General features: G+C 36.0%; 1 protein-coding gene across 11 annotated transcripts; it reads right to left on the bottom strand.

Moving 5' to 3' along the window:
* Window positions 1-1,993: 1,993 nt before the first annotated feature.
* Window positions 1,994-14,939, bottom strand: LOC127242105 (uncharacterized). Of its 11 annotated transcripts, none has more exons than XR_007836688.1 (10): window positions 14,716-14,939; window positions 14,140-14,216; window positions 13,204-13,303; window positions 13,016-13,081; window positions 12,143-12,535; window positions 11,988-12,060; window positions 11,514-11,654; window positions 9,966-10,033; window positions 6,923-7,083; window positions 1,994-3,747 (listed from the first exon to the last, which is right to left on the bottom strand). XR_007836688.1 is itself a non-coding variant. In XM_051261475.1 (10 exons), the coding sequence occupies exons 1-6, from the start codon at window positions 14,864-14,866 to the stop codon at window positions 12,001-12,003; spliced, it is 570 nt and encodes a 189-aa protein (XP_051117432.1). In that variant the 5' UTR covers window positions 14,867-14,939; the 3' UTR covers window positions 1,994-2,268; window positions 8,211-8,328; window positions 9,966-10,033; window positions 11,514-11,654; window positions 11,988-12,000. The 11 variants fall into 11 exon arrangements, 3 of the variants coding, with proteins under 3 accessions (XP_051117432.1, XP_051117430.1, XP_051117431.1); XR_007836692.1 differs by having other exon boundaries at window positions 1,994-2,268; XM_051261475.1 differs by lacking the exons at window positions 6,923-7,083; window positions 14,140-14,216 and adding an exon at window positions 8,211-8,328 and having other exon boundaries at window positions 1,994-2,268; window positions 12,143-12,242; window positions 12,438-12,535; window positions 13,204-13,298.
* Window positions 14,940-26,909: the final 11,970 nt, after the last annotated feature.

Raw genomic sequence — 26,909 nt, 5'->3', positions numbered from 1 at the left:
TTTTGTATAATTACCCAGAGTTTTATATTTTAGTTTTATGTTTGATTGTTCGGTAATTAGTCATGCTTGTGGGTTTGCAAATGTAGTATTGTTAGGTACATCGAGTTGCATTTTTTAGGTCTAGTTTGCTAAGTAATATACATTTAGGGGATTACTGTGTACTCAAAATGTGTTGTTATGTACTCCTGATGGATTCTGATAAACTTTTAAATAAATTCGAGATTTGGGTAATGTGAACTAATGATATTTATTTACAGAATGGATAAGGAATACAAATCGGTTATAATTTGAAAGTGGTATGGTGCGTGTTTTTTGACATCTCGATGACCCTAGATTTGGCCACAGCATTTTCTCTATCATATTTTTTTCCCTTACTATTTTATCATCTAATTCTGACAGTGATTCTGGTTCACTAAATTCATCTTCACCGATTCCCTCACAATCATCATCTAATATTACTAAATCATCACTTGTTGGATCATGTATTCTGTTGTAATCCACACTAGGAGCATCAACAATTGCATTTTCAGAATTTCTTTGGAATTTAACAAATAATTCTAAACACTTGTAATCAATAGTTGAATTCAAGAAATGCTCGAGATTAACCATAGTGATCGTAATTAACCTCGATTTTTAAATACCATAGCCATGTGTCCAACTAAATGGCATTTTCAAAATAATAGAATATTGATGTCAATCTTTTCCGGTCGCATAAAAAATAATACCTTCTAAATCTTCAAGCATACTATTACGTCCAATAAAAGTCATATATTTGGGATCATAGTCATTTTCTATTACTTTAGAATTTCGAATAATATTATCATCCCAATATAATAAAATATCAATATTACTATTGGCACCAGACATCTGTTCAAAAATAATAATAATAAAATATTAATGCTACATTCATAAACAAACACATAAAATTATATAAAAATAAAAAAAATATAAATTTCATATTAAAATTATCAATATTAAAATAAATAAATAGAAAATAATAAAATACAATAAATATATAATGCATAATATTGTATAAATATATGGAAAATTTTCTAACATTTTATAAAACTAACAAAATATTATAAATCTATCAAAAAATTTATTTTAATAATACGTAAACTTTACATGAATACATATAATAAATATTCAAGAAAATAAAAATAAAAAAAAAGAAAAAGAAAACTTACCGAGGAGGGTGAAGTTGTTGAGAAAATACTTATCGTGTGAAAATATATATATTGTGATATAATGGATGAAGGAAAGAAGAAGGTAATTAGTTAAATGAATTAAGGAGTTCCCAAAACTCCTTAAATTGACATCCAAGGAGTTACGAGAACTCCTTTACTTCAAAACTTCTCAATTTATCAAAATTAAGTAGTTTTTAGAAATACTTTGAGGTCTACTTTTTTAAATAGTTTTGACTTAGGACATTATTTTATAAAACCCTAATAGTCCCACCATTAGTTTTAATGTCTATTTGATGTAGTCATATTGACGTAATGTGTTAACTTTGAAATTTAAAATCTACTTATTGTAGTTGTTATGTCTATTTGATGAAGTTGTATTGACGAAGTGTGTCTAGAAACTTCGTTTGTTATGAAATTTTGTGTCTCTTTGTAGGAATTCATCGTTCCCGACGTGTATGGGTATTTGACAGAAAGCACAAACAATAATCTAAATAAGAATTAATCTATAATGAAACAAAGAAACAATCAACATAAATATGAATTAACCTATTTGGGTACAATTATGTACGAGGAGCCGCAAACATGATTATACAGAAATGAACATAATACCAAATACACAATGAGCAATGAACACAAATATGAATATAAGGAATATGAGCAATCAACAAAAAAATGAATTAACTTGTTCATTAGCAAATTGCACGCAGTGTACATTAACAAAAAAATTCGCCACCACATCACATAATGCAGGTTCATAAGCTTTGAGATTATCACCAAAAAAAAAAAAAAAAGTTATATTCCCCCCATTGACTTGCGGCTGCGACATGCAACATACTATTGATAAACCACACAATAGTTTCAATAGATTAACATGCAAGTAGCTGCCAAAAGCAATTTAATACCTAATATATCACCATACTACTAGAACGGTTCATTTTGATGGACCAACCCCTAAACATAGCCACTATGTCCTCGTCAGCCTCTAATATCGGCAGCTCCTATCCATGAGTGTTAATGAGCCGGACTTATCAGGTGTAGTACAATTGCACGACCGGTGCTCGGCCCCTGCCATCCCGTACATCTGGAGAAAAGTTTCATAATAAACACGATCCTTATCGAAATTCGGAAATAACACACATTGTCTAAATTTGTATCGCATACAAGGACCCTTGTACTCTATGTACCCACCCACCCGCATGTATATGTTCATGTTCGGAATCTTGTTTAGCGTTTTGGACGCAATACCACCACGTGCACAAGAGAAGTCAACCAACCAAGAATATGTCCACCCAAAACATATTGGGCAACAAAAATAATTGCTTCTCACCACATACAAATGCACCGATGTCCACACAAGAAAGGGATTCCCGATAAATGTAAAAATCCAAATTCGATAGAGATTGTGCCCTCTCATTCGAATTCTGCAAAATTAGTACGATCTACAAAGCAACAATATTCCTTAAAAACAACACACAAACCATTTTCCTAAACCTTCACCCGATTTCTAACTATTTGACCACAAAAAAAAAGGAAAAAAAAACCAAGAACAACCAAGGGCCTTTCGAAATGGGAAGAGGAGTATAATACCATGACGCTTCAAAGTACTCTTCGTCACTCTACATGCAAGACACTTATCAATATGTTTACACACATAAGGCCAATAAAAGTGAATGCTAAACACATCAAGAGTAGCATGTCTACCAAAATGCACAATCATATAACTATCATGATTCTCCTCAATCAAACATCTCTAATGCTACATCTAAGAATGCACAATTTATCACCACGAAACAAATACCCATAATGCTTATAGTAATCATCAAAACTACGCTTCTCACAACTCCTAAATATATCACCAAAGTCTACATCATGATTATGCAATTAAAAAATATGAGAAAAACCAACTAAATGCATACGAGTATGATTAAGTAAAGTATACCTTTGTGAAAGTGCATCGGCAACTACGTTCTCATTGCCTTATTTATATTTAATCTCAAAAGGAAATTGCTCAATAAAACTTATTCACCGAGCATAAACCTGACTGAGCTGCTATTGCCCGCACAAATACTTGAGAGTCTCATGATTTGAATGAATTACGAACTCCTTTGGTAGCAAGTAGTGTTGCCACACTCTCAAGCTTGCACCACCACATATAATTCTTTATCATACATTATATAGTTCAGGGCTGCTCCATAGAACTTCTCACTATAATAAGCAATTGGTTGCCCTTCTTGCAATAGTATTGCGCTTATACCAGCTCCACTAGTATCATATCGGACTTAGAAAGCTCGATCAAAACAGGTAGTGCCAAAACTGGAGCATGCGTCAAACTATTCTGAAGCTTCTCAAAGGCTGTTACGTGACTTGCCTCTCACTTAAATAAAACATTCTTCCTCAAAATAGAGGTCAATGGGGTTGCTATCACACTAAAATATGGTATAAATTTCCTAAAAAATCTACATATTCCAAGGAACCTCCAAACTTCGGCTGCACTTGTACATTTTTTTTCATTCCCAAATTGTAGCAATTTTAGCTTTATCAATTTTAAGTCCATCTGTACCTACAAAAAAACCAAGAAAATAATTTGTTTAGTGAAAAATATGTATTTCTTTAAAGTACCATACAATTTAGCATTTCTTAAAGCATAAAAAATTTGCTCAATATGTTCAAAATGATCCTCCAAACACCTACTATAAATGAATATGTCATCAAAATAAACTACCACAAACTTTTTAATAAATTCTCTTAACACGTAGTTCATCAATCGCACAAAAGTGTTGGGTGCGTTTGTTAACCCGAATGGCATAACTAGCCACTCGTACAACCTAAACTTGATTTTAAATGTTGTTTTCCATTCGCCTCCCGGCTGCATACAAATCTGGTGATAACCACTTCTTAAGTCAATATTCGTGAACATCTGTGCTCTATGTAATTCTTCAAGCATATCATATAGGAATTGGATGTTGGTACTTTACAGTAATTGCATTGATAACCTTGTAATTAACACACATATTCTATGAGTGATCTTTTTTAGGGACAAGTATAACAGGTACCGTACAAAGAGATAAGAATTCTCGAACCCATCACTTAGTAAGAAGCTTTTGGACTTGTCTTTGAATTTTCTCACTTTTCTTTGGATTACACTACACTTATAAGCTGGTGCACCCAGTACAAAATTAACACGATGTTCAATGCCTCACAACGGTGGTAATTCAGATGGTATATCATCCGGAAAGACATCCTCAAACTCCTTAAGAAAGTCTATAAAAGGAGAATACAAGTGAGAAAAAGAATCAACATCTATAACAAATATATCTTCAAGTAAAATAATATAAAAGTAGTTTTCCTCATCTTGGATACTATTTTGGCGAATTTCTTTATTGAAATCTTTGAGACTAAGCATTAGGTTGACTTTGTCTTCTCCCGAAGACTTTGCCAAAATTGTAGTGGCAACCATTTGTTTTCACTATATCATGCATAGACCTACGCAAGTGTTCAGAATCACGACGTACGGCCTCAGGTGGTAGAGATGAAATGTTCAACTTTTTACCATCCTTAGTAAACAATATTTGATTCTTATACCCATTGTACAAGACACGCCGATCAAATTGCCAAGGACGTCTGAAGAGAAGATGGCATGCAGCCATTGGACACACATCACAAAGCATATCATCGTTGAACCCACCAATGGTAAGGTGACTCTTGCTCGTTTATCAACACAAACAACCCCTTTGTCACTCATCCAATGTAATTATATGGCTTTAGATAAGGGGTAGTGTTTAGACATAGTTTCTCTACCATATATGAACTTATAATGCCGGTGCAGTTCCTGAATCCATTATCATGGATATGGTGTGCCCTTCTACTTTGCAATGACAATAGAACAAATTTTCTCATTGTTCTTCATCCTTATGGTGTGTATCTCCATGTGGCATAGGTGTTAAGGCACGCATTACTACTAAACTTAATGGGTCCTCATCGCAAACTTCTTCAACGTTATCACCGTTTCCAGCCTCTTCTTCATCCTCTACTACCTCATCACCATCACCATCACCATCATTGACATACCCACATTCGCCATTCTCTAAAATCATAATGGTTCGTTTATTGGGGCATTGACCGACATAGTATCCCTGTCCATGACACTTATAACATGTAACAATTTTTTCCTTTCATTTCCCAAACTTCTTTCCTTTGAACTTTGCAGCCTTATAATTCTTATCAACTACTTTAGATTTGTTTTTATCCATATTTTTATCAAAAGACTTACGAAAACAACTTCCCCAGATCCAGCGGAAGACACGACCGGAGCTACAAAACTCATTAGGAACTTTTGATACAAAAATCCGGTTGAGGCTAGTCTCTTGAGCTGCTCCTCTTGTTTGATAGCCAAACTCATAGCTTCCCGAAGAGAACAAAAACAATGCAGCTCAACCGTATCAACTATCTCACGCCTTAAAATTTTAATAAATCGAGCTTCTGTCAATGACTCGCACTCATCAATATCCAGACGCATCATCAAAATCTCTAATTCTTTAAAATATTCTTACACCGATTTCAAACCTTGCACCAAGTACTGCAACTTGATATTCATAACTCGTTTATAACTTTCCGGGACAAAACAACTCCATAATCTCCTTCAGCTGGGGCTAGGTATTAATTGGATTTTTTTAATGCCACTCTCTATAACGCATTTCCTTCTCCCACCAAGTTAATGCATAACCCCTGAATTCAAAAATTGCAATTCGGAATTTCTTGCCATCCAAGTAATTACGGTAGTCAAATGTCATATTGCACTTTGCTGTCCAATCCAAAAATTCCTCTGCCCCTCCTAATCCTCCAAAGTTAGGAAGGTTAATCCTAATGGTAGAAAGATCATCATCCACTTCGCCACGTCGATGGTAAGTTTGGTCTCGTTCATGGAAGGAGCGCTTTGAGTTAAGACTATTGTGTGCGTCTGACCTCATTGAAGAACTCACATCACGATGATGAAAAGCCTCAGCTGCATCATATCTACCCCTAATATCAGCTACTCCAGAAGAAACCTCAATTCGTGCCGTCTCCAACGATGAAAACCTATGATTGAGGTCCTCTGTATTTTTATTCATGACGTACTAAACATGATTGCAAGTTGCCCTTTGTTGTATTTTGGCCTACAACTGTTGCAAACTTGATTCTAACAACTCCTTCAATTATTCAAAAATGGTCACCTTTCAATAAAAGACAAACTATATATATGTATATCGAAAGGTAAGTTCTCTCACACTCTCTCACAACTCTCAAAAAGGGAAAATAAGAAGCAACTACGATCAAAAGAGAAGAAGCATTTTGCAATTATCTCAAATAGTACATAAATATTCCTTCAAATTCAATACTCAAGGATAATTAATATCAAACAAAAGTAAGACACATCAACTAGAAAATAAACTAGAGGATTCGATGCCAAAGTATAATCGCAAAATGTAAAAGAAAGTTTGACACAAGTGCTTATTCCAAAATTAATCAAAAAGCTAGAAACAAATCCTTAGCACATCATTTGATCATGAAAATCTCTCAAAACTTAATAAACCTCTAAGAAGTATAGAACTACTCCAAAATGTGACTACCCAAAATATCGAAATATGCATTATAACAGAAAGATGAAATGTGTTGCTCAATATTCGTTTTTCTTTTGTTCAATCAATATTTTTATTTATTTTGATTCTCTAGATTTTTACTTAATTATTAGAGCTCACCTTTTTCAAAATCACATTGCTATCTTAGCTCTTTTACTGCACTTCTGCCACACTCCTCAAAATAGAACTTAGTGCACAGTAGTCAATTTTAAATGCAGTTCCAGAGGGCTATTCAACTTCAAATCTCATTCCAAGCACTGAAATCAACCTCAAGGAGTTACCTAATTGGGAAAAAAAAGAATTACTTAAAAATTTTCAACCAGTTAAGAGCAATTATTCGAACAAACAAACTGCTCAAAATAGAAAATAGAATGTTAGACCATAAATTTTCAAACTCACCAAAAACTATCTCCCGGCCTTTTTCTAAAGATTCTGAGATCATAGTATCAAAAAATATGTGCAAATTGCATGGATCAATTGATTCAAATTCCAAAACCTCCTCAAAATATCAAATTGGAGTTCGGACGCAAAAGTTATGGCCAAACTACGATTTACCGACAAAATGCACAATTTCACTCTTCCGATCCCCCAATTCACTCGATTTCTTGATCATTTGATGTTTTTAGACTCAAAATCAACTATATTATTCAATTAAGATCTAAGAAAGCTTAGAAAATTACGAACAAGGCTTGTTAATGCTGGCCAAAAATCACTACTACTATTTGTGTTTTCTTGAGAGACAAATTCAACAGCACAACTCATATTTAACAACTAACAATGGACTGACACTAGAGAGGAAATTTTGCAAAAAAAAATTGGCTTTGTCCAGTAACTATGATGAACTATCTCCAAACAATATGAATTCAACCTATCTTTCAACACAAATTGGATCAAACAAGACATAGAGATATATGATCGAATATGTTGTGAATAGAATACTTCAAATCTTATGAAAAAAATCAGCAATCGCTCTGATACCAATTTATGACATGGATTAGGATCATCTCCATAAATCAAACTCGAAATAAAATATCTAATATATTTAGAAAATAGTAAATCAAACTTACAATTAAATAATCGAATGAAAAATAGAGTAAATCGATTTCCAAAAGCAATCACTCCTCTCAAGAAAACACTGTCGAGAACCCACAAACTGTTTGAGGTTGTCGATGCATCTTCCATCTCTCACAAAATTGCATCGAAAGTTTAAATAATCAATTTGCCCTCTCAACTGCTGGAATCACTCAAACCCTAAAAAATTTTTCCGTAGTAAGATAGAGAAAACCCTCTCTAATTATCTCTCAATTCTAGCTTGTGTGCTGAAGAAGAAAATACAAGACACTATATATACTGAGTGGCAAGTTAATCTAACCACATATTTTGAGTGACAAGTTAATTTAAGTCATACATCTTAATTAAGATCACAGGATCATAACTTCCAAGCAAACAAGTAACTTCGACCGCGTCCGGGTTGCATTGGTCCATCTAAGGTCGGGTTCGGGTAATTCAGAGCTGTGTCAGAGGACCTTGAAATGTAATAAATTTAACACTTTCAATTTGACTTTTCCAACGAGCATTTAATAAAGATTTTAAAATTAAATTTTAAATATTATCAAGTAAAACTTTCCATCTTTTCGTATAACTTGAAAATAATGTATATATGCGTTGCATAACCCCAAAAAATGATATTATTTTTACACAAGAATGTGTCATATCACAAAAGTGAGATTAAGATTATGATAAGTACAAGGCATATAGAATGCTCTATGATATCTAGCAATCTTTTTTGAATTCTTAGATGTTTACCTTTCATATTAGAACCATTGCCATATATAGCCTTGACCCCTTATATGATCAATATTAAAATAAAAAACTTAGAGTGCACATACTAATTCATTAAAAAATCTTAATCCACTTGTATCATTCACTTTTAAAAATTCTAAGAAATACTGTTCTATTTTAATTTTGTTAATTGATGTATTTACACGCCATACAATCAATGTCATTTGTTCTCGATGACTAACATTTGGAGTATAATAAAGAATTATCAATTGAATTTTTAATAATATTTACATTTGAATTTCTAACACTATTAGCCAATAAATAAATCAACTCATTTTGAATTTTCTGTCTGAGATAATAATAATAAATTTCATGATTTTGAATACGTTTAAAATGATATTACATTATTAAATCAAATTCGACAATCATTTCAATAATTTCCAAAAAGTTACTATTACTATCTTGATGAAAATTTTATTGCATCATCGAAAAGATAAATTATTCTTAGAAAGATATTTTATAACAGAGATTATATTCATTAAAATTTGTCTCCAACGTTCTTTTTCTTTGTAATTTCTTGTTGCATATCTCTATCAATTGTTTGATTTATTTTTTAATCTAACTTTTAATTCATTCCAAGTATTCATGTGTGTTATATGTTCAATACTATTCTCATCATGTTGTTTAAGTCTTTCTTCTAAATGTTTCCAATCATTAAATCCATCATTTGTCAATAATTTTTTTTGTTAATGCTAGTCTTAAATAAATTGCAACAAAAATAAAATACTTTATCGATATTTTTAGAATAAACTAATTATTGTCAATCACTATTTTATCAATTATTTAATTTTCTAGAATAATAAGCATATGAGAAGTGCCTATAAGTGTTATCTAATGGAAAAGTAACATCTAATTCTCTTGCTGGTTATTTTTCAATTAAAATACATTTTTCTTTATTTGTAAGATTATTCCAATTTTTTGGATCATAAATATCTAATGGAGAAACTATAGTATCATTAATTCTTAAATTTGATGTATTAGATTTATATGCATGATTGATTATCTTCATTTAAATTGTTAACATATTTATTGGCATTATTTTCTTCATTTAAGTTTTTATTGTGTTCAAGTTGTTCAATACTATTTGTATCTAATTGATCTAAATTTCTAGAATAATCTATGTTCTTATTTAAAAATCTATCAATAGCTCCTATTTGTTATTCTATAAATTGTTTCTCTTGCTTCTTTTTTTTTTTCACTATCCGATAAATATTTTATAGACAACATCTTATCAAACAACAATTTTAGAAAACAAATAATGAGATATATATAAAAACAAATAAATAACAATATCACCTTAATATTCATAAGATTTAAATACCTTAGAAGAAGCCAAGAAGTAGAAGAATAGCTCAGCTGCAATTTTCCATGTATAATTAACGACTTCTTCTACAAACATGAAACAAATCAACAATATATAATCAAAAGTTAAAATCATTATCAAATCAACAATCAACTCACTTACAACTTATAAGTTACAAATTACAATAATAAAAATAAATAAATAAACAAAAAAAATTAATTAATTAAAATTTTTTGAAAATAAATTTACACACACTCTGCATGCACAATGCACACAAGTTTGTATAGACTAATCTAGTAGGAAGGTTGTATTTTCCATTTGGTCATATGCCCTGATGATCCTACATAATACCTTTGATATCTCCTTAATTCTTCATGTTGTGAGAAATATATATACATATGTATATATAAAATAATACTCCCCCTGTCCGACCAAAGTATGCCAACCTTTTTTTGGTCCCCACCCAATTATACAACTTTCTATAAAAAGAAAAATTTAACAAATTTAATAACAATTAAATCTTAACCAATTAAAATTATCTATTGAGGTGTATTTGTTTATTATTATTATTTTTTTAGTTTAAAGTATTTTTATGTTAGATATATAAAAATATATCAATAAGATAAATAATAATATTTTGTGTTGAATTGTTATTTTTTATAAGTGTGTAAAATAGATATTATATATTACGTGAATGTGTGCCATATTATTTTTTTCTATAATATTAATTGTGAAACGCATTAGACGTTTTTTTTTTTTTTGGGTGAACACATTAAGTTTTTTTACCACTACAAAAAAAACAGTGTTTTACTCATGAAAATTACTCACGGAATTCTGTGAGTAATCATGAAAATCCATTAGTAAATTGATTACTCACAGAATTACTCATGAAATTTTGTTCTGTTAGTAAATACCTCGTAAGTAATTTCTCACAAGAAAAATCTATGAATAATTTTGTAAATAAATTACTCACGACATTATTCGCGAAATTCTGTCCATGAGTAATTTACTCACGTAATTACTCACGAACTTTGTCCGTAAGTAAATTTGCTCACATAACAAATTATGTGAGTAATTCCGTGAGTAAAAATTAACAAACTTTTTTCATTTGCGACGGAATGATTCCATGAGTAATTTCATGAATAATTTACTCACAGAATTACTCACATAATTTTCCCTTGCAACATGTCAACATGATGTTTGAAATGGACTAATTTCCATGAATAATTTTCCCGACCCCCAAAATAATTTATATTTCGATTTATCTATACCTGTCTCAAACCATATATTACGACTACACAAATCCAAACTATAAAGTAAATTCCACCAAACCAAATATCTAATAAACAAAATACGAGCGAATCACACGATATTTATAAGCATAATTCCGTAATCGATAGATACCACAAAAAATAGAAACATAACCGTACAAAGGCTGCAAAGGCAAACGCAAAGGCTAACGGCAAGAAAACATATATAAGCAATATAAAGTCTGTATAGCTTTCTGTGCAAAGGTGTAATGCTCTGAAAATGGTAAAAAAAACCTACAACAATAACATTAACTACCTGTTCAAAAAGTGACTCAGCAAACACACATCCAACCGACCAAATCCCGATGCTAGTAGTATATTATGTGGCTGCGAAAATCAGCTCAGGAGCTCTATAATAGCTGGAGCAGATATAAGATATATTGGTCTCTTGTTTGACCTGGCAAAGAAACAGAATATAATTATTAAATACTTAAATTGCTTAAATGCAGGTTCGACTGTAAAAAAAGGTAATGCAGACCAAGACTTTCGCACTTCCGCACTTCCAAAAAGAAAGTTGTCATGGGCAAATAGACTACTAGTTATTTACAAACTTACCGCCAATAGTATAAATCTTGAAAATTATGATAACAAATTCGTAAAAGAATTAAATGTGGATAAAGGATGTGATAATACTAAGGTATATGCATGTGTGTGTACATATATGTGTCTGGATCTTAAAGTATATATAAAAAAGAAACAAGATATATCAATTCACAATGGACATTCCAACCTGTTGCTATCGATCACGGGTTCCACTGGATGTGGCTCTCCCTCTTTAAGAAACGCCCGAGTATAGAGTTCACCTATTTACAGATAGAAGACAATTTTTAAATTAACACAAATCATTAAGGTGAGCTGAGATGAACCCTAGTGTCAGTAAAGCACCATTGTCGTATCCTTTAACCAAATAATGCATTCTTCCCCTTTATTAACAACTTTTGGAGTCTCTTCGCATGCCAATGTGTTGCCATTCCATTGGTTAGCCCTACAGTAAAGAACAATTACTTTTAAATTATTGATCAGAGGTATCGATTCATGAAAAATCAAGTTTGCACCAACTCTAGAATTGATATATAAAATACATCGCTCATTGTTTTTGAGATTGTAATTACAACATATAACTTTCCTGAGACATTGCTCGATGTAAGACCCAGACAATTGTTTTCGAGATTGTAATTACAATATATAACTTTCCGGAGACATTGCTTGATGTAAGACCCGGACGATAGGAGCTTCTGCCCCTATGCTCACATGTTGAAGTAATATGATGTGTTCGACCTAAGACATGAACAAGAAGAAGCATGTGTTTATGAATTATGAAATACTGCTCTAATAACCCAATCTCAACTTTTAATGTATGCAAGACTAAGGCAGAAGAGAATTTTAGATACTGAAAAGTTTGAAGAGACTTGGTACTAGCCTAAAATTATGCCATGACTGCAAAACAAAATTTTAATATTCAATTCAACTACGTCGAGCTGTCTGAAGATCATAAAGCAGGGATGGTGATAATCACAAGTTAGTTGGATTCAAGAAAGGAAATTTAGTTTGTTAATTGTGATGGACATATCACAGATATATGTGAAGCTAACAAGACCTCTACAGCATTCGGCAGATGAAGAAGTTACACATTGTATTGGTTCTTGGCACACTTGTCAAGCTTCTTCGCATCCTCTTGTGTTAGAAGAGTAGGTAAATTATCTCTTAGTAAATATGTAGAATGAAAGAGGTACTAAACATGATTGACAAGAAACTTACATGGAATATTAAACCGATATTGTCATTGTAATTCAGTAACTCTTTCCATTGTTTTCCAATGCTCACCTAAAAATGTTGATTTCATAATAACAACATGAATTGACATAGTGTGAGGCTATAAAATGTGGATAGTGAATCGTTCAAGTCATTCCTCAGACAAGTGAACTTTTATCTTGCCTATTTCGTACATTGACAACGGCTCTACATATCTGATCTCTATGATGAAATTGCTCTCCAATCATTGCCAGCAACTGAATAGAATCAATCCCACCAAAGAAAGTTTCTATGCTGGATCATTAAAACAACAATATCGAACTAATTACATTATTAACTTCAAGACAAAAATGATGAGTTCTAATATTAGGTTTTATATAAATAAATACCATACATAATATATCTAGACAAAAAGAACCTATAATTACTTATTGCAGTCTAGTTTACTTCTAATAATTGATGTGATACAAATAAAACAAGATGTAATAACAAGATAAAGATAGAAAAAAAAAAGATCGATATAATGCTCATTTAGAATTCCTTCCCCAAATTATCCATATACAACAACTGAAATATTAAACTTTTATCTATGTTCCACAATCATTTATTGACTTATGATCTACAGGCAATCTGCTCTAACTTTATGTAAGTCTTACAGTTATGGCTACGATTAAATTTTATCACACATGTTCAATGTACGTTAATTTATATGTACACACACTTACAAACTAATATGTTTATTGTAATAAAAAAAAGTATAAAACTAATAGTAAAACTAATTGCGTTCTTACTAAATGGTGGAATTGATTTATGTATATATTCCAAGATCCACTTATGTTTATATTTACTACTTTTAAGCATAAAGATGCATAATAATTGTTTTGAATGGCGTGACCGCCACCATAATGTAGCAAATTAGATGAAGATTAACAAAAATACTGTAAAATTCAACATATCTAGAAACAATGAGATGCCAACAATTTTATTTTCTCTTGCAGATAACATTATAATTACTTGAGCGTTAAACAACCGACTCAAATTAGGAGCTTTTTGGCAAAGTAAACAACAACATTAACTACCAAGTTAAGTAGTATTCCCAAATCATCACAATTTAAATAAATTGCACTCACACCAAACTCTACTAGCTTATACACCGTCTTCTTGAAATCAGCACAATCATCTGAAGTTCTACCAACCAACATGCTTCCTGTTAAAAGGTTTTACGAGTCTTAGTTAAAATCCGAAGCTTTTTCAAAGTAAATTTCAATCGGATTTGACTATTGGTCTCTATCTACCATTAGTTGTAAAGATATAAAACACTTGAGGGGTGTTCTCATAGAGTTTGCAGATTTATGTTATCCTTGATTACTTTCATATCGAATTTGTCATAAACAAGTGGTATCGAAGCCGTCACAAATAGAGAATTCAACGAAGAATCTTCCTAATGAAAGGTATAAGACAATGTTATGCAACACCTTTGGAATCTCAGAGAATCCTATAAGATTCATAAACAAAGTTGACTATACAAAATAGCAAGTTAAGCATCAAATTTTAGTGAATAAAATCTCCAAATCATAGAACACCCTAAAGCACAATGATTACATGAAAAGCACACCAAATTTGTATCACCGTTCCATTAGCGTATTTGAGACAGTGCAAAAATCGATTGAAGAATTTGGAAAAATCGAATCGAAATCATTTTTTACCAGTTTTCATCCACCCAAGCGTCTGGAGTGGATCCAAACCTTCAGCCCGGACACTCTCGGCCAGAGCTTCCCACAATCCATGGCTTCTTACGGCCAGCTCCCATTTATGACTAGCGGCGGTCACAGTCGAGATGTTGGTGAGGGAGGGCATTTTTCGATATATTGATGAAGAAGCCTGGCTGGCGACAATCTCAGAGGATTGAAATCGAAGTGATGATATGAGAATCGTGTTTGTTGTGAAGCGGGTTGCAATTAAGATTTAGGGCTAGTAACTTTAGTTTAGTTTAATATAAAATTAAAAAAAAAACAATTTTAATTATTTATTTTTAATAAATAAATTATTTATAAAATATGATCAGTAAATATAAGATAAAAATATTTAAAGTTTTAAAGGAATATATTGAACTCTAATAATAAAAAGAATGTACATTACTAAAATTGTACAAAAATTTTTTGTTATATTTGGCATTTTTTGATATGGTAAATCAATTTGCAATATTAGATAAGGGTTGAAATCTATTTTATTTTTTTAAATAAAAATAATTAAAAATAATTTACAAAATAACAAAATGAACGGGTGCTAGGGTTTTGGAGATAGAAGATGTAGAAATAGAATTATAAAAGAAATTCGGGGAGTCATATTATTAAGTAGTCACTAATTCTCTCATTTATTAGACACATAAATAATAAATATATCTCAATAAAATTAAAATTAAAATTATTTATTTTTGAATAAAATTCAAACTTAGAAAAAATTAAAAAAATTAAAAATGAATATATATATATATAAATTGACAGTTCAAATCGAAAAATTTGTGCTTTTAATTTTCGAATTTATCACCTAATTTAATTCCATGAGTAATTTCGTGAGTAAATTTTAATTTTTTAGGAATTGCTCATGGAATTAAATTTGGAAGGAATTTTGTGAGTAAATTTCAATTTTTTGAGTAATTACTTATGATATTAATTCTATGAGTAATTTTGTGGGTGTTACGTATGAAATTTATAATTAGGTTGAAAAACACAAGTTAGAAAAAGAGGTGGACCTATAATTGGGTCTGTTAGATTGATCAAGGAGTGTTTCGAGATAATCGAGTGAACTAGACGTATTTCTAAGGAAATAGACAGGTCGGAAAGTCCGCAAGTCGGAAAGTCTGCAGGTCGGAAGGTCCGCAGGTCGGAAAGTCCGCAGTTCGGACGGTTTGCAGGTTGGACGGTCCGCAGGTCGGACAGTCTACAGGTCGGACGGTCCGCAGGTCTGTGGTTGGACCAACAAGTCGGATGGTCTGCAAGTCGAGAGGTTTGCGGTCGGACCAATGAGTAGGAAGGTCTGTGGTCGGACCAACAAATCGGATGGTCTGCAAGTCGAGAGGTTTGCGGTCGGACCAATGAGTCGGAAGGTCTATGGTCGGACCAACCAGTCGGATGGTCTGCAAGTCGGGAGGTTTGCGGCTGGATCAACAAGTCGGAAGGTCTGCGGTCGGACCAACAAGTCGGTTGATCCACAGTTGGATGAGCGAATTGTTGGTTGTTGTGGAGGTCGGATGTTGCGGGGAGCGAGTGAGAGTGATAGCTTGGTCGGTTGAGAACACGTGTCAGCAAAAGAGGAGTTAGCAGACGGTTGAGAGGACGCGTTGTAACCGTTCGGGAGACGGTTTCAAGTACTGTTTCTGAAGAATATTTAAGGATTGAGATTTGCAACTGACTAGGACATCTTCAATCATCTTCAAATGACAGCAAAGTCAGTGATTCAGGGATCATCATTTAAGTTTTCAGTCTTTTATTTTCCAGTTTATTTTCTGTACCATACAGTGTTTAGAGATTCCTAATCTCAGGCGCTAAATATATCAAATTCGAAGATAATTTCCTATTTTCAGATTTTACTTTTTTATTGTTGAAGAAATACATCAACAAATTGGCGACCATAGTGGGAGAAAGGCAAGATTGTTGATCCTACATCAACAGAGAATTTTATATGACTTAGGTCTGGCCGAATCATCAGAAAAATCAGTATGGCAGGCTCACAACCTCAATCATCATCAGCACCGGTGGGAGAAAATATTTCACCACCCGTCATGCCAAATCCAGGGGAGATTCCCCAACCACCTACCGATTGGTTGTCTTATGTTCAACAATTGAACAATCAGCAAGCTTCGGCGATGCAGAATATGTTGCGCGAGCAACAAAATCTCATGCAGAACATGTTAGATCAAGCTTTATCAACGGTTACTCTTCAACCCACTCAGACGCCGCCAGGAATATCACCATCAAGAATGCAAGCAAATTTTGCAGGGCCATCATACGTTGACAACACACATCCAAACGCCACAACGTTCAACCGAACAGATAGGGGAAAGACTCCTCTAACTTTCCATAATAATGTTCCTTTGGGACCAAGAGTTGACAATCTGCAGCCAAACGTTGTCAGGGAAGAGAGGCAATGAGCACATGTGCAAGATCCCATATTCATCCCTGATCATCAACACCCTCGGGTGAATCCTGAAGAGATTGCGCAAGTGTTAAGAGTGCATTTCGGCCTGAATCCTCAAATGGCCAATCGCCCTGCTTATCAAAGGCCTTTCCCCGAAAGGATCATTAACGACTATCCACTGCCAAGGAATTATCAACCACCTGATTTCCATGCTTTTTCAGGGAAAGATGGATCCTTCACCATGGAGCATGTGGGTCGCTTTACAGCACAGTTAGGGGAAGTTGGAAATAATCCTTTTTATAAAATGCAATTATTTGGATTATCTCTCACCATAACAGCTTTCTCATGGTTTGTAAACCTGCCACCTGGGCAAATACAAACTTGGGAAGGGTTGGAAATGGCGTTCATGCTAGATTCTTCAATCCTTTACCAACTATTTCTCTTACCGATTTATTGGAATTGAAGCAATATCCAGAAGAGTCAGCCTCACAGTTTATTGAAAGGGTGCGCTTGATGAAAGGACGTTGTCCTACTATAATCAATGAAAAAGAAATGACCAATTTAGTGGTCAGGAATATGCATGGCCGCCTAAGAGAGGCACTCACTGCTCATGATGTGGAAGATTTGGCAAGTCTTGCTTCCAAGGCTGGACATTTAGAGTCTCTTTTTAGAGAAAAGGATCTGAATTTTAGGCGCAATAAAGTTCAGCATATGGCGAGTATGGAAACAGAAGCATACGACTTTGATTATGATCAGACAGAAGAAATGGCGGCCGAAATCATTTCAGGAAAGCCTTATGTGTGCTCTAAGTTAAAGCCAGTGCCAGGAACTGAAGGAAAAGAGCAACCTACGTTTGACAATTCAAAGACTGGTGAAATTTTTGATATTTTGCTAACTGACGGCCAGATTCGAATTTCAAAGGGGCAAAGGTTGGCTACTAAAGAAGAAATCAAAAGAAGACCATATTGTAAGTGGCATAACTCTTTCACACACAATACAAGGCAATGCACTCATTTTCCAAATGAGATCCAGAAGACCATTAAGGCAGGTCGGCTCAAATATATTACTTTGGGTGTAGAGCAGCAACCTTTTCCAAAATACATGCAAGTCCTAGATCATGAAAAAGAAACTCATCAAACAGTGGCCGACCAGAAGAAAAACTCAAGGTCTGTGAAAAAACAGTGGCTAAAAAATAGGATAACCAAGATGGTTATTTTAATGTGGAATTAAAGGAGCAAGTTTTGGTTCGGGACCACCCGACTAGAAGGACGGGCTTGGTCGGAAGCAAATGGACTCGAAATAAAAAACCTTTACCAATTGATGTGGATCCTCATTTTCCAGGCATGAATCGTACTCAGATTCGGAATGCCAAGCGCAGGTATGCTGCGAGATACAGGGATAAGGTCTCTTCATCGAAACAGCCGAATGATATGCATGGTGCTATTAATTCACCCGAAGGAGGTCGGTCCATACGGGTCGCCTCATCGAAGCAGCCGAACGAAATCCGAGGCGCTACTAAATATAATGAAGGAGGTCGGTCCATCAGGGTTGTCGCATTTGAGCAGCTGAATGATGCGCAAGGTGCTATTGATTCTCCGGAAGGAGGTCGGTCCATAGGGGTCGCCTCGTCAAAGCAGCCGACCAGCTTGCGAAGTGCTGCTAATTATCATGAGGGAGGTCGATCTATAAAAGTCTCCTCGTCAAGGCAGCTTAAATATGTGCAAGGCGTCTTTGAGTGCGATGATGGAGGTCGGTCCATACAAAAAAGAGGTAAAGGGGGATCAGATGAAGGAATTGAAGGTTTCAGATGTCAGTATTGTGAGCGGATTAAAGAAGAGTTTCGTTTGGAATCTCTAACAGTTCAACCTGAAACTGATACCAGGGACGAAATTACAGAAGCTGATTCAAGGTCTGTCAAGTCTCGACTTGGGCCACGAGTTCCCTGCAGAATGACAGGAATTAATTGGATTGAAGAAGAACCCTTGTGGGCAAGTCTGGTGGATAATTATATAGAAGAGCCAGAATGGACAAAGATTTCAGATCCTGATTTTCAGTCAGAGGTTCCTCCAATAGTCTTCCCTCCCATTCCAGAAGGCACGGCGTCTCATTTAAAGCCTCTGTATGTTAATGCTCATATTTGCGGAAAACCAATCACAAAGGTTTTTATAGACAACGGAGCCGTCTTCAATGTGATGCCATTAAAAACTCTCAAGAAGTTAGGGAAGGGGATTCATGATTTATCTCATGTGGCTGCCTCAATTGAAGTCGGTCCTAAAAAGATCTCTTCTGTTTTCTTTGTGGTGGATGCAGATACTACATACTCAATCTTACTGGGACGAGACTAGATTCATGCATCTACATGTGTACCATCAACACTGCATCAACAATTAATGTTCTGGGAAGGCAATCAGGTCTTCAAAATGGAAGCAAATGACAACCCGTTTGAAGCATCAGAACAAGTTGAAGAATCAGTTTTTTATTCCGGTCATGTACCTCCAATATCTCAGTTTTTTATGGGTAATGAATACCCAAAGAAGGATTTTAAATTCATCGGCCAGAATTCAATATTCTTTTAAAAGAACAGTTGTACTGTATGGCTCTTGAGGAAGCCAAACCTACTTTTTATAATATATCGTTTATGGAAGGTGCAAATTTACAAGATTGTAGTGTACTTATTTATCAGTTTCATTTAGATCAGCTTTTGAAAAAAGTAGAAAAAAATCAAAAAGACTCATGATGTTCATTTTCAAGAAGATGAGCAATTCCGTTGGCCTGATTTATTAGAGAAAACAAAGCCAGCTTTTTCAGCACAAGATCCTTTACTGGAATTTTACTTGGGAACCGACCTGGTTCCAAAAATAATCAGGATGAGTGGTTACTTGTCTGAAGAGCAACATATATTGTTGCTCGAAGTTATAAGAAACAATATTGATTGTTTAGCTTGGGATTATTTGGAAATTCCTGGTTTAGAGAGACATCTGATAGAGCATCGGTTACCTATTAAAGAAGGTTTTAAGCCCTACAAGCAGCCTCCAAGGCGTATGAGTCCTGATTTGATGCCTCAAATTAAAGAGAAAATTCAGAAACTTCTTAAAGTAGGTTTCATCCGGCCTTGCCGTTATGCAGATTGGTTGGCCAATATTGTACTAGTGGTTAAAAAGAATGGTAAGATCAGGATATGCATGGATTTCAGATATCTTAATATGGCCACTCCTAAGGATGAATGTGTGATGCCTATGGCTGACATGCTAAATAACTCAGCAGCAGGACACAAAATTCTCAGTTTGATGGATGGTTATGCAGGATATAACCAAATCTTTTTGGCGGAAGAAGACATTCACAAGACAACATTCAGATGTCTGGGAGCTTTAGGCGTATATGAGTGGACTGTTATGCCTTTTGGTTTGAAGAATGCAAGGGCGAATTATCAGTGGGCCAGGAATTCAATTTTTTATGATCTCATTGGTAAATCCATGGAAATGTATATAGATGATGTTATAGTCAAATCCTCCAGTTTTGAGGAACATTTGAGGGATCTTAAAGATGCTTTCAGTCGGATGAAGAAGTACAAGTTGAAGATGAATCCAACTAAGTGTGCTTTCGGTATCTCAGCCGGGAGCTTCTTGGGATTTTTGGTACATGAGAGGGGAATTGAGATCGATGCTAATAAAGCCAAAGCAATTCTTGCCAGCCGATCACCCAAGACGGTTAAGGAAATACAAAGTCTTTTGGGGAAAGTAAATTATCTCAGACGATTTATTTCCAATGCTGCTGGCAAGGTCAGACCAATCAACTAAATTATTGAAGGCAGGAGGAAGTTTTTTTGAGTGGGGACCAAACCAACAGACAACTTTAGAGGCTATAAAGAAATCATTGGCTCAACCACCTGTGTTGATGCCTCCCAAAGAAGGTCGGCCCCTCAAACTTTATTTGGAAAATACGTATGAAGTGGTCAGTTGTTTATTAGCACAAGATGGAAATGATGGAAAGGAGAGGGCAATTTACTACTTGATCAAGACTCTTACAGGACTAGAATTAAATTATTCTATGCCAGAGAAGATGTGTTATTCATTGGTGTTTGCATGCACCTAACTTGAACATTACATGTTGCCCAGGAGAATTGAGGTTATTTCAAAGATTGATCTCATCAAATTAATTGTGCAAAGACCTACCATGCAGGGCAGACTTATGAAGTGGGCCATTACTCCTTTTGATTTATGTCATTCTCCTTTAAGGAACCGACCGAATGTGTGTCTTATGTAAGTACTCGGAATTGGTTAATGTTTTTTTATGGTTCTACCTCAGGAAACAGATCGGGTGTAGGTGTTTTGTTGAAAGGACCAGATGGTCAAAGGGTCAAGTTGCAGTTGCAATTATAACCCATGACCTATAATTCAGCAAAATATGAGGCTTTAATCTTGGGATTGAAAGCCTTGATAGCCAGGAAAGTTCAATTGGTGATCATAAGAGGGGATTCTCAATTGGTAATCAACCAAGTAAACAAACAATATGTTTGCAATTATCCCCATCTACGCAGATACAGAGATGTGGTAGGTCGGTTGCTATTAAAGATCTCCGAAGTGATAATTGAGTTCATCCCTAGAAAGGAAAATCAATTTGCAGATGAATTAGCTCAAAAAGCTTGTAAGGGAATCCCAAAAGATATGTGTGCAGAGGTCGGCCCTGAAACAAAAAGTGGAACCGACTGGAGGACGGAAATTATCATGTATCTACAAGATCCATAAGCGAATGTACCGATTGGAATACGGTTGAAAGCGTTGCAATTTCAATTGTTAGAAGGAGTATTATACAAAAGAACATTCGAAGGATTACTCCTGAAATGTTTGGGTTCCGAGCAGGCTTTGGAGGTGATGATAGAAGTGCACAGTGGAATTTGTGGAGCTCATTGGACAAGTTTAAATATGAGATGGGCTATTCATCGTTTGGGTTTCTTTTGGCCAAAGATTTTTGAAGATTGCATACAATTCGCCAAAGGTTGCCAAGAATGTCAAAAGCATGGGCAGTTGAATCACTTGCCAGTCACAGAATTGCAAGCTATGGTAAAACCATGGCCCTTTAAATCTTGGGCTATGGATATCATTGGTAAAATTCATCCTCCATCATCTAAAAATCATTGATTCATTCTGGTTGCAACAGATTATTTTACCAAATGGGTCGAGGCGGTTGCTTTGAAAAACATGGATCAGAAAGAGGTGATAGACTTTGTGCTGAATCAGATCATCTATAGGTATGGTATTCCTCATTCAATAACAACCGACCAAGGTCTGGTCTTTACTGGGGAGAAGTTTCTAAGCTTTCTGGAAGAATTTGCTATTCATTTGAATCATTCTTCACCTTATTATCCCCAAGCTAATGGGCAGGTAGAGGCAGCTAATAAGATTATCATTGGGATAATAAAGAAAACGATTGAAAGGAACCCAAGAAAATGGCATTTGTTGTTATCTCGAGCCTTATGGGCGCATAGGAATAACATAAATTCTGCCACAGGGTTTTCACCATATCAGCTAACCTTTGGACAAGATGGTGTGTTGCCAGCCGAAGTTCAAGTTTTATCTGGACGTACGAGCCTCACTACTGATGATTTTACTGAGGAATATCAACAAAGTATGTTACAGCAATTAAAAGATTTGGATGTCAATCGACTTCATGCAATTGATCAAATGTGAAGCAGAGTGAAATCAGGGCTAAGACTTATGGAAAGAAAGTTTTTAATAGAACATTCAAAGAAGAAGACCTGGTCTGGAAACTATCCTTCTTACATATAAGAAGATTGATCAATTAAGGAAGTGGTCTCCGAATTGGGATGGACCATTCATAGTTCAGAAGGAGATCGGAAATGGTGCATTTATTATTATAAATCAAGAAGGTAAAAGGGTACACGACTGTATTAATGCTAAATATCTGAAGAGGTATTTTCCTGCCTTTTCAGATAACAAGAAAGCATGAAACAGTAATTTTATGCAGAACCCGATTACCAAGGGTTCACTCATTATCGAATGTAAGTCGTGCAGAGGATTACTTTCTTCTGAGTCAGAATCTTCATTCCAGTGATTAGGGATTAGTTCCGGTTCTTCATCAATAAGGTCTTCTAAATTGGGTCGGTACTTTTCCCATTGATCTTGCATCTTCTCTATATCATACTCGGTGCGAGCTTTCATGTCTGTCACGGCTTGACGCTCACGATCAACAAGAGTGCGTAATCTTGAAAAGACTGCACGTTGATTGGAGAATGTATGATCCCAGCCGAGGTTTGGGAGTATGGCTGTCACATGGTGTTCAATCAGATCCATATGATGATCAATGTCAGGAAGGCGATTCTGTATATCCCGAAAAGTCTCATATCCTTCAAGTACATTTTCCATCAGACGAATAACACGATGAATGGTTTTTCTGCCTCGTTGGGAAAATCTGAATTTGAAATCTAATTGCTTAAGTATGCATAGCAAGTCCTCGGCATGGCCCCCAACTGGATGGTTACCCACGAAGAAGGGTTGAATAACGCCTTGCCAGTTGTTTACAGGAACATGAGGACGATCGTGTGGCATTTTAATAAATATTTGCAGGCGTGCTCAAATTTCAGTTTGTGGTTAAGCGTTTGTTTGTTGATTTTCAAGGGACTACAAGTGTTTAAAAAGGAGATGAGTTGGATTTGTGCCCTGTAGGGTCGGAATTTTGGAAAGTGATCCTTAACAATAGGAGAAAATTTTTTTCACTAAGTCAAGGTTTCCAAAATTTTACAGAAGAGATCCTAAAGCAATTTTAATCTGGGACCATTTATCTTCTGTCCTGGAGAGTCGTCTGTTGTTAGCAGCCGACTGATATCGCCTTATAAGTTGGGATCGGGCGTGAATCTTTAATTCTTGGTCCAAGTCGGCTTCATTTTTTTTGTACCGCTCAATCAGGCGTTGTTCGTCGCTTATGTGGCCTTCCAGGATAGATTTTTCTTGATGAAGTGCTCTCAATTCTGCCTCCTTCTGTTGAATTGATTATTCTATTTGTGTTTTGGCGTTAGAGAGGCCTTCCAGTCTTCCAGTCGCCTATTGAATTGATTCCGTAGTTTTAGTCAAAGAAGCCTCCAGGCTTATTTGTTCCAAGTCGGGTAAGGGCAACTCGACTGACAGTATTTGAGCGAATAAGATGTCATTTCGAAGTTCAGACAGTCGCTCCATCAGCCGATGAAGAATGGGGGTAGCAGCTGATTCTGGAGAAATTTGAAATAGAAGGCCACCAATGGCTTGAAGGAGACTGTCAAGCAAGTCTGATCCCAAGTCGGGGAAAGATCGATCAACAGCCTGTACAATTTTGGTTCGGACGTCTGTCGGAAGTGGAACAGCCGACGAAGGGGCTAAATCAGGATATCCCTGGGAGAATGGATGTTTATTTCAGATTACATGAAGCACAAATATCGAGAATTAGTTGTGAAGATTGTACTTACCTCTGGATGGACGTGGTAGCTGAAGGTGCCAGGATTGCCATAGGTCTGGAAGGATGGGCGACTGGTATTTCAATGGCCGACTCATCGGCTTCTTCAAAAGGACGTTGTGGTTTGGATCTGGGTTTCTGAATGATGGGAATATACTATATTTAATATCATGTAAACACTAGCTGGTAGTTTGGAAAAGAGAGTTTCAAGCGTCTACCAGGTTAACAGAGGTCTCTGAATCAAAGGAGGGGATTTCTCGTAACTCTTGTAAAAGACCCTTAGGTTGAGCAGCTGTGGGTTCTTCTACCCGTCTGTCTACTTCTGGAGGAGGGTTTGCTACTCCTAGGTCGGCTGCCCTTAAGTCGGCTGCCCTCAGGTCAGCTGCTCTTTGGTCTGATACATCTGGGGCAGCTGCGGCCGGTTTGTCGGGAGCGACATGGACGGCCGCATCAGAGACATTTCTGTCACCAGAGGCAACTGCAGCAGAGGCGGATGCAGGCATGGCCATTGGTGCCATATTAGGAAGAGATGGGTCTGAAGCGACATAAGGTAACCTACCCATCTCTGAAGCAGTCGCCTCACTGTTGGATGAAGTCCTTGCTATTGCCAATTCGGCTGATGAAGGCGCTCTCATTGAGGTCCGTCGTTTGGTCGGGGGTTCAGGTTTGTGAAGTTGGTCGGTTGGTGACTCTGGTGATGTGTTTGGGTTAGAAGCAGCCTGGACGATCACCCTAGCCGGGGTCGGACCTGAATATAAGAATGATGATTAATAAAATGTTAAGGACAAAAGTCATATTAAATCAGGATTATTGAAACATACCTGGATGATGTCGGGTCATTACGGGTGCCCGACCTGATGAGCGGTTTCTCAAAGTCTGTTGATCGTCTCCAGAGAAGGGGATAGCTTGAGAAGCTCTTCTTTTCCTCTGTGGAGCGCCCGATCCAGTGCCGTGGGTGACTAATTTCCTCCGGGTGTTGGTTAATGGGGTCATCCCTAATATCAACGCAGGTTGGGGTAGGAGAATGCCCAGCAGGCGATCCTTGTCGGGAGCAATTAAGGCCCATGTGACCGACCACCATTCGCGAAAGGATTCGTTTGAAGCTGAAGAAGCTCGGAAAGGAATGTAGGAGTTGGAGGTTATGTAATTGGTAAGCTGGGATACATAAGGAGCGATCAATTCAGGAATGACTCTCCCATCTGGACTTTGAATTATTAAATGTGGACAGGCGATGGGGCCAGGTAAGACTTGATGGCATCCGAATTGGCGTGCCAAAAACTGAGGCTGGTAGCTGGAGGTATAAAATGCTTTTGGGCCTTTCTTATCAATTTTCTTACTAATAAATAAAGACCTTGGTTTAAGAGCAGCATCCCAAGGAAAAGAGTAAGTTGGATGAGGGAGTGGGTCTGGTTCAGACAAAGGTGAAGATACAGGGAATGGCCAAAAAAGGCTGGACGCGTAACCAATGTACTTTCTGTACATGTAAAATCGGGAGTTACTACGGTCATCGGCTAGAATAGCAGTGATGATAGGGTCGGATGCTTGGAGGTTATTACGACCTAAGCAGAGTCGGTTGAGGGCTATTCCCAGAGATTTATCAGGTGTTGGAGCAACAGGGGGTGACCAAGTTGAAATGCGTCGGGAAAATAGAGACGGAACCATAATTCCAAGAACCAAAAAGGGCCTGACGCGGCGGTATCTAATTTTTTACCGTCCTTATCTGTAAGGCGGGTGCTAACCATGGATAACCCTTCAAAAAGATTGGCAAGGAAAAGTGTACCCAGAGAAAAGAAACGGCCAGAGGCTATATGTGTGGCCAAGTCAAGATGAGAGGGAATGACGCATTTCGAAGGAGAAATGATGACATACCTACAGAGCCAAAAGAGCAGGAAGGCAGTATGCTCACAGTCGGTCATAGGGGTCCCGTCTGCTCCTTGCTGATCGTTTAAAAATTTGGTCCATCCCCATTCCTTAACGCCAGCCAGAGACCAGCCCAAATGGTCTGCATTGGGCTCTTGCCCATCTAGGGCACCCATTACAGGGTCTTCTCCCTCAATTGGTAGATGTGCAATCATGGCCACATCCATGAGTGTGGGGCCGATGGGGGCTGTAGGAAGAAGGAAGGCACAAATCTCAGGGTGCCAGAACGCCAACATTCCTAAAAGGACTTTCTCATGTAAATGATATGGGAGAGTAGACAGAAGTATGGCCTGGTCAATTTGTTGGCTTTTCCATTGATCATGAAAGTGTTTTGCTACCCTTTTGTACCGGGTGCGGTAGGGATCTTTGGGATCCGTCAGATGGGTTATGATGCTATCAA

The sequence above is a fragment of the Andrographis paniculata genome, unplaced genomic scaffold (genome assembly GCF_009805555.1).
Source record: "Andrographis paniculata isolate CXL003 unplaced genomic scaffold, ASM980555v1 Contig86END, whole genome shotgun sequence".
NCBI lineage: Eukaryota > Viridiplantae > Streptophyta > Magnoliopsida > Lamiales > Acanthaceae > Andrographis > Andrographis paniculata.
This window is presented reverse-complemented; position numbering and strand designations above follow the sequence as displayed.

What these genes read in the sequence shown, in the direction of transcription:
- LOC127242105 (XM_051261475.1), bottom strand. Translation starts at nt 14,866, where the DNA reads ATGCCCTCCCTCACCAACATCTCGACTGTGACCGCCGCTAGTCATAAA. An exon ending in GCTTGGGTGGATGAAAACTG is followed by an intron (nt 13,299 to 14,715) that starts GTAAAAAATGAT and finishes GATCCAGCATAG; the next exon opens with AAACTTTCTTTGGTGGGATT. An exon ending in TCTCCGGAAAGTTATATATT is followed by an intron (nt 12,243 to 12,437) that starts GTAATTACAATC and finishes TCTTTACTGTAG; the next exon opens with GGCTAACCAATGGAATGGCA.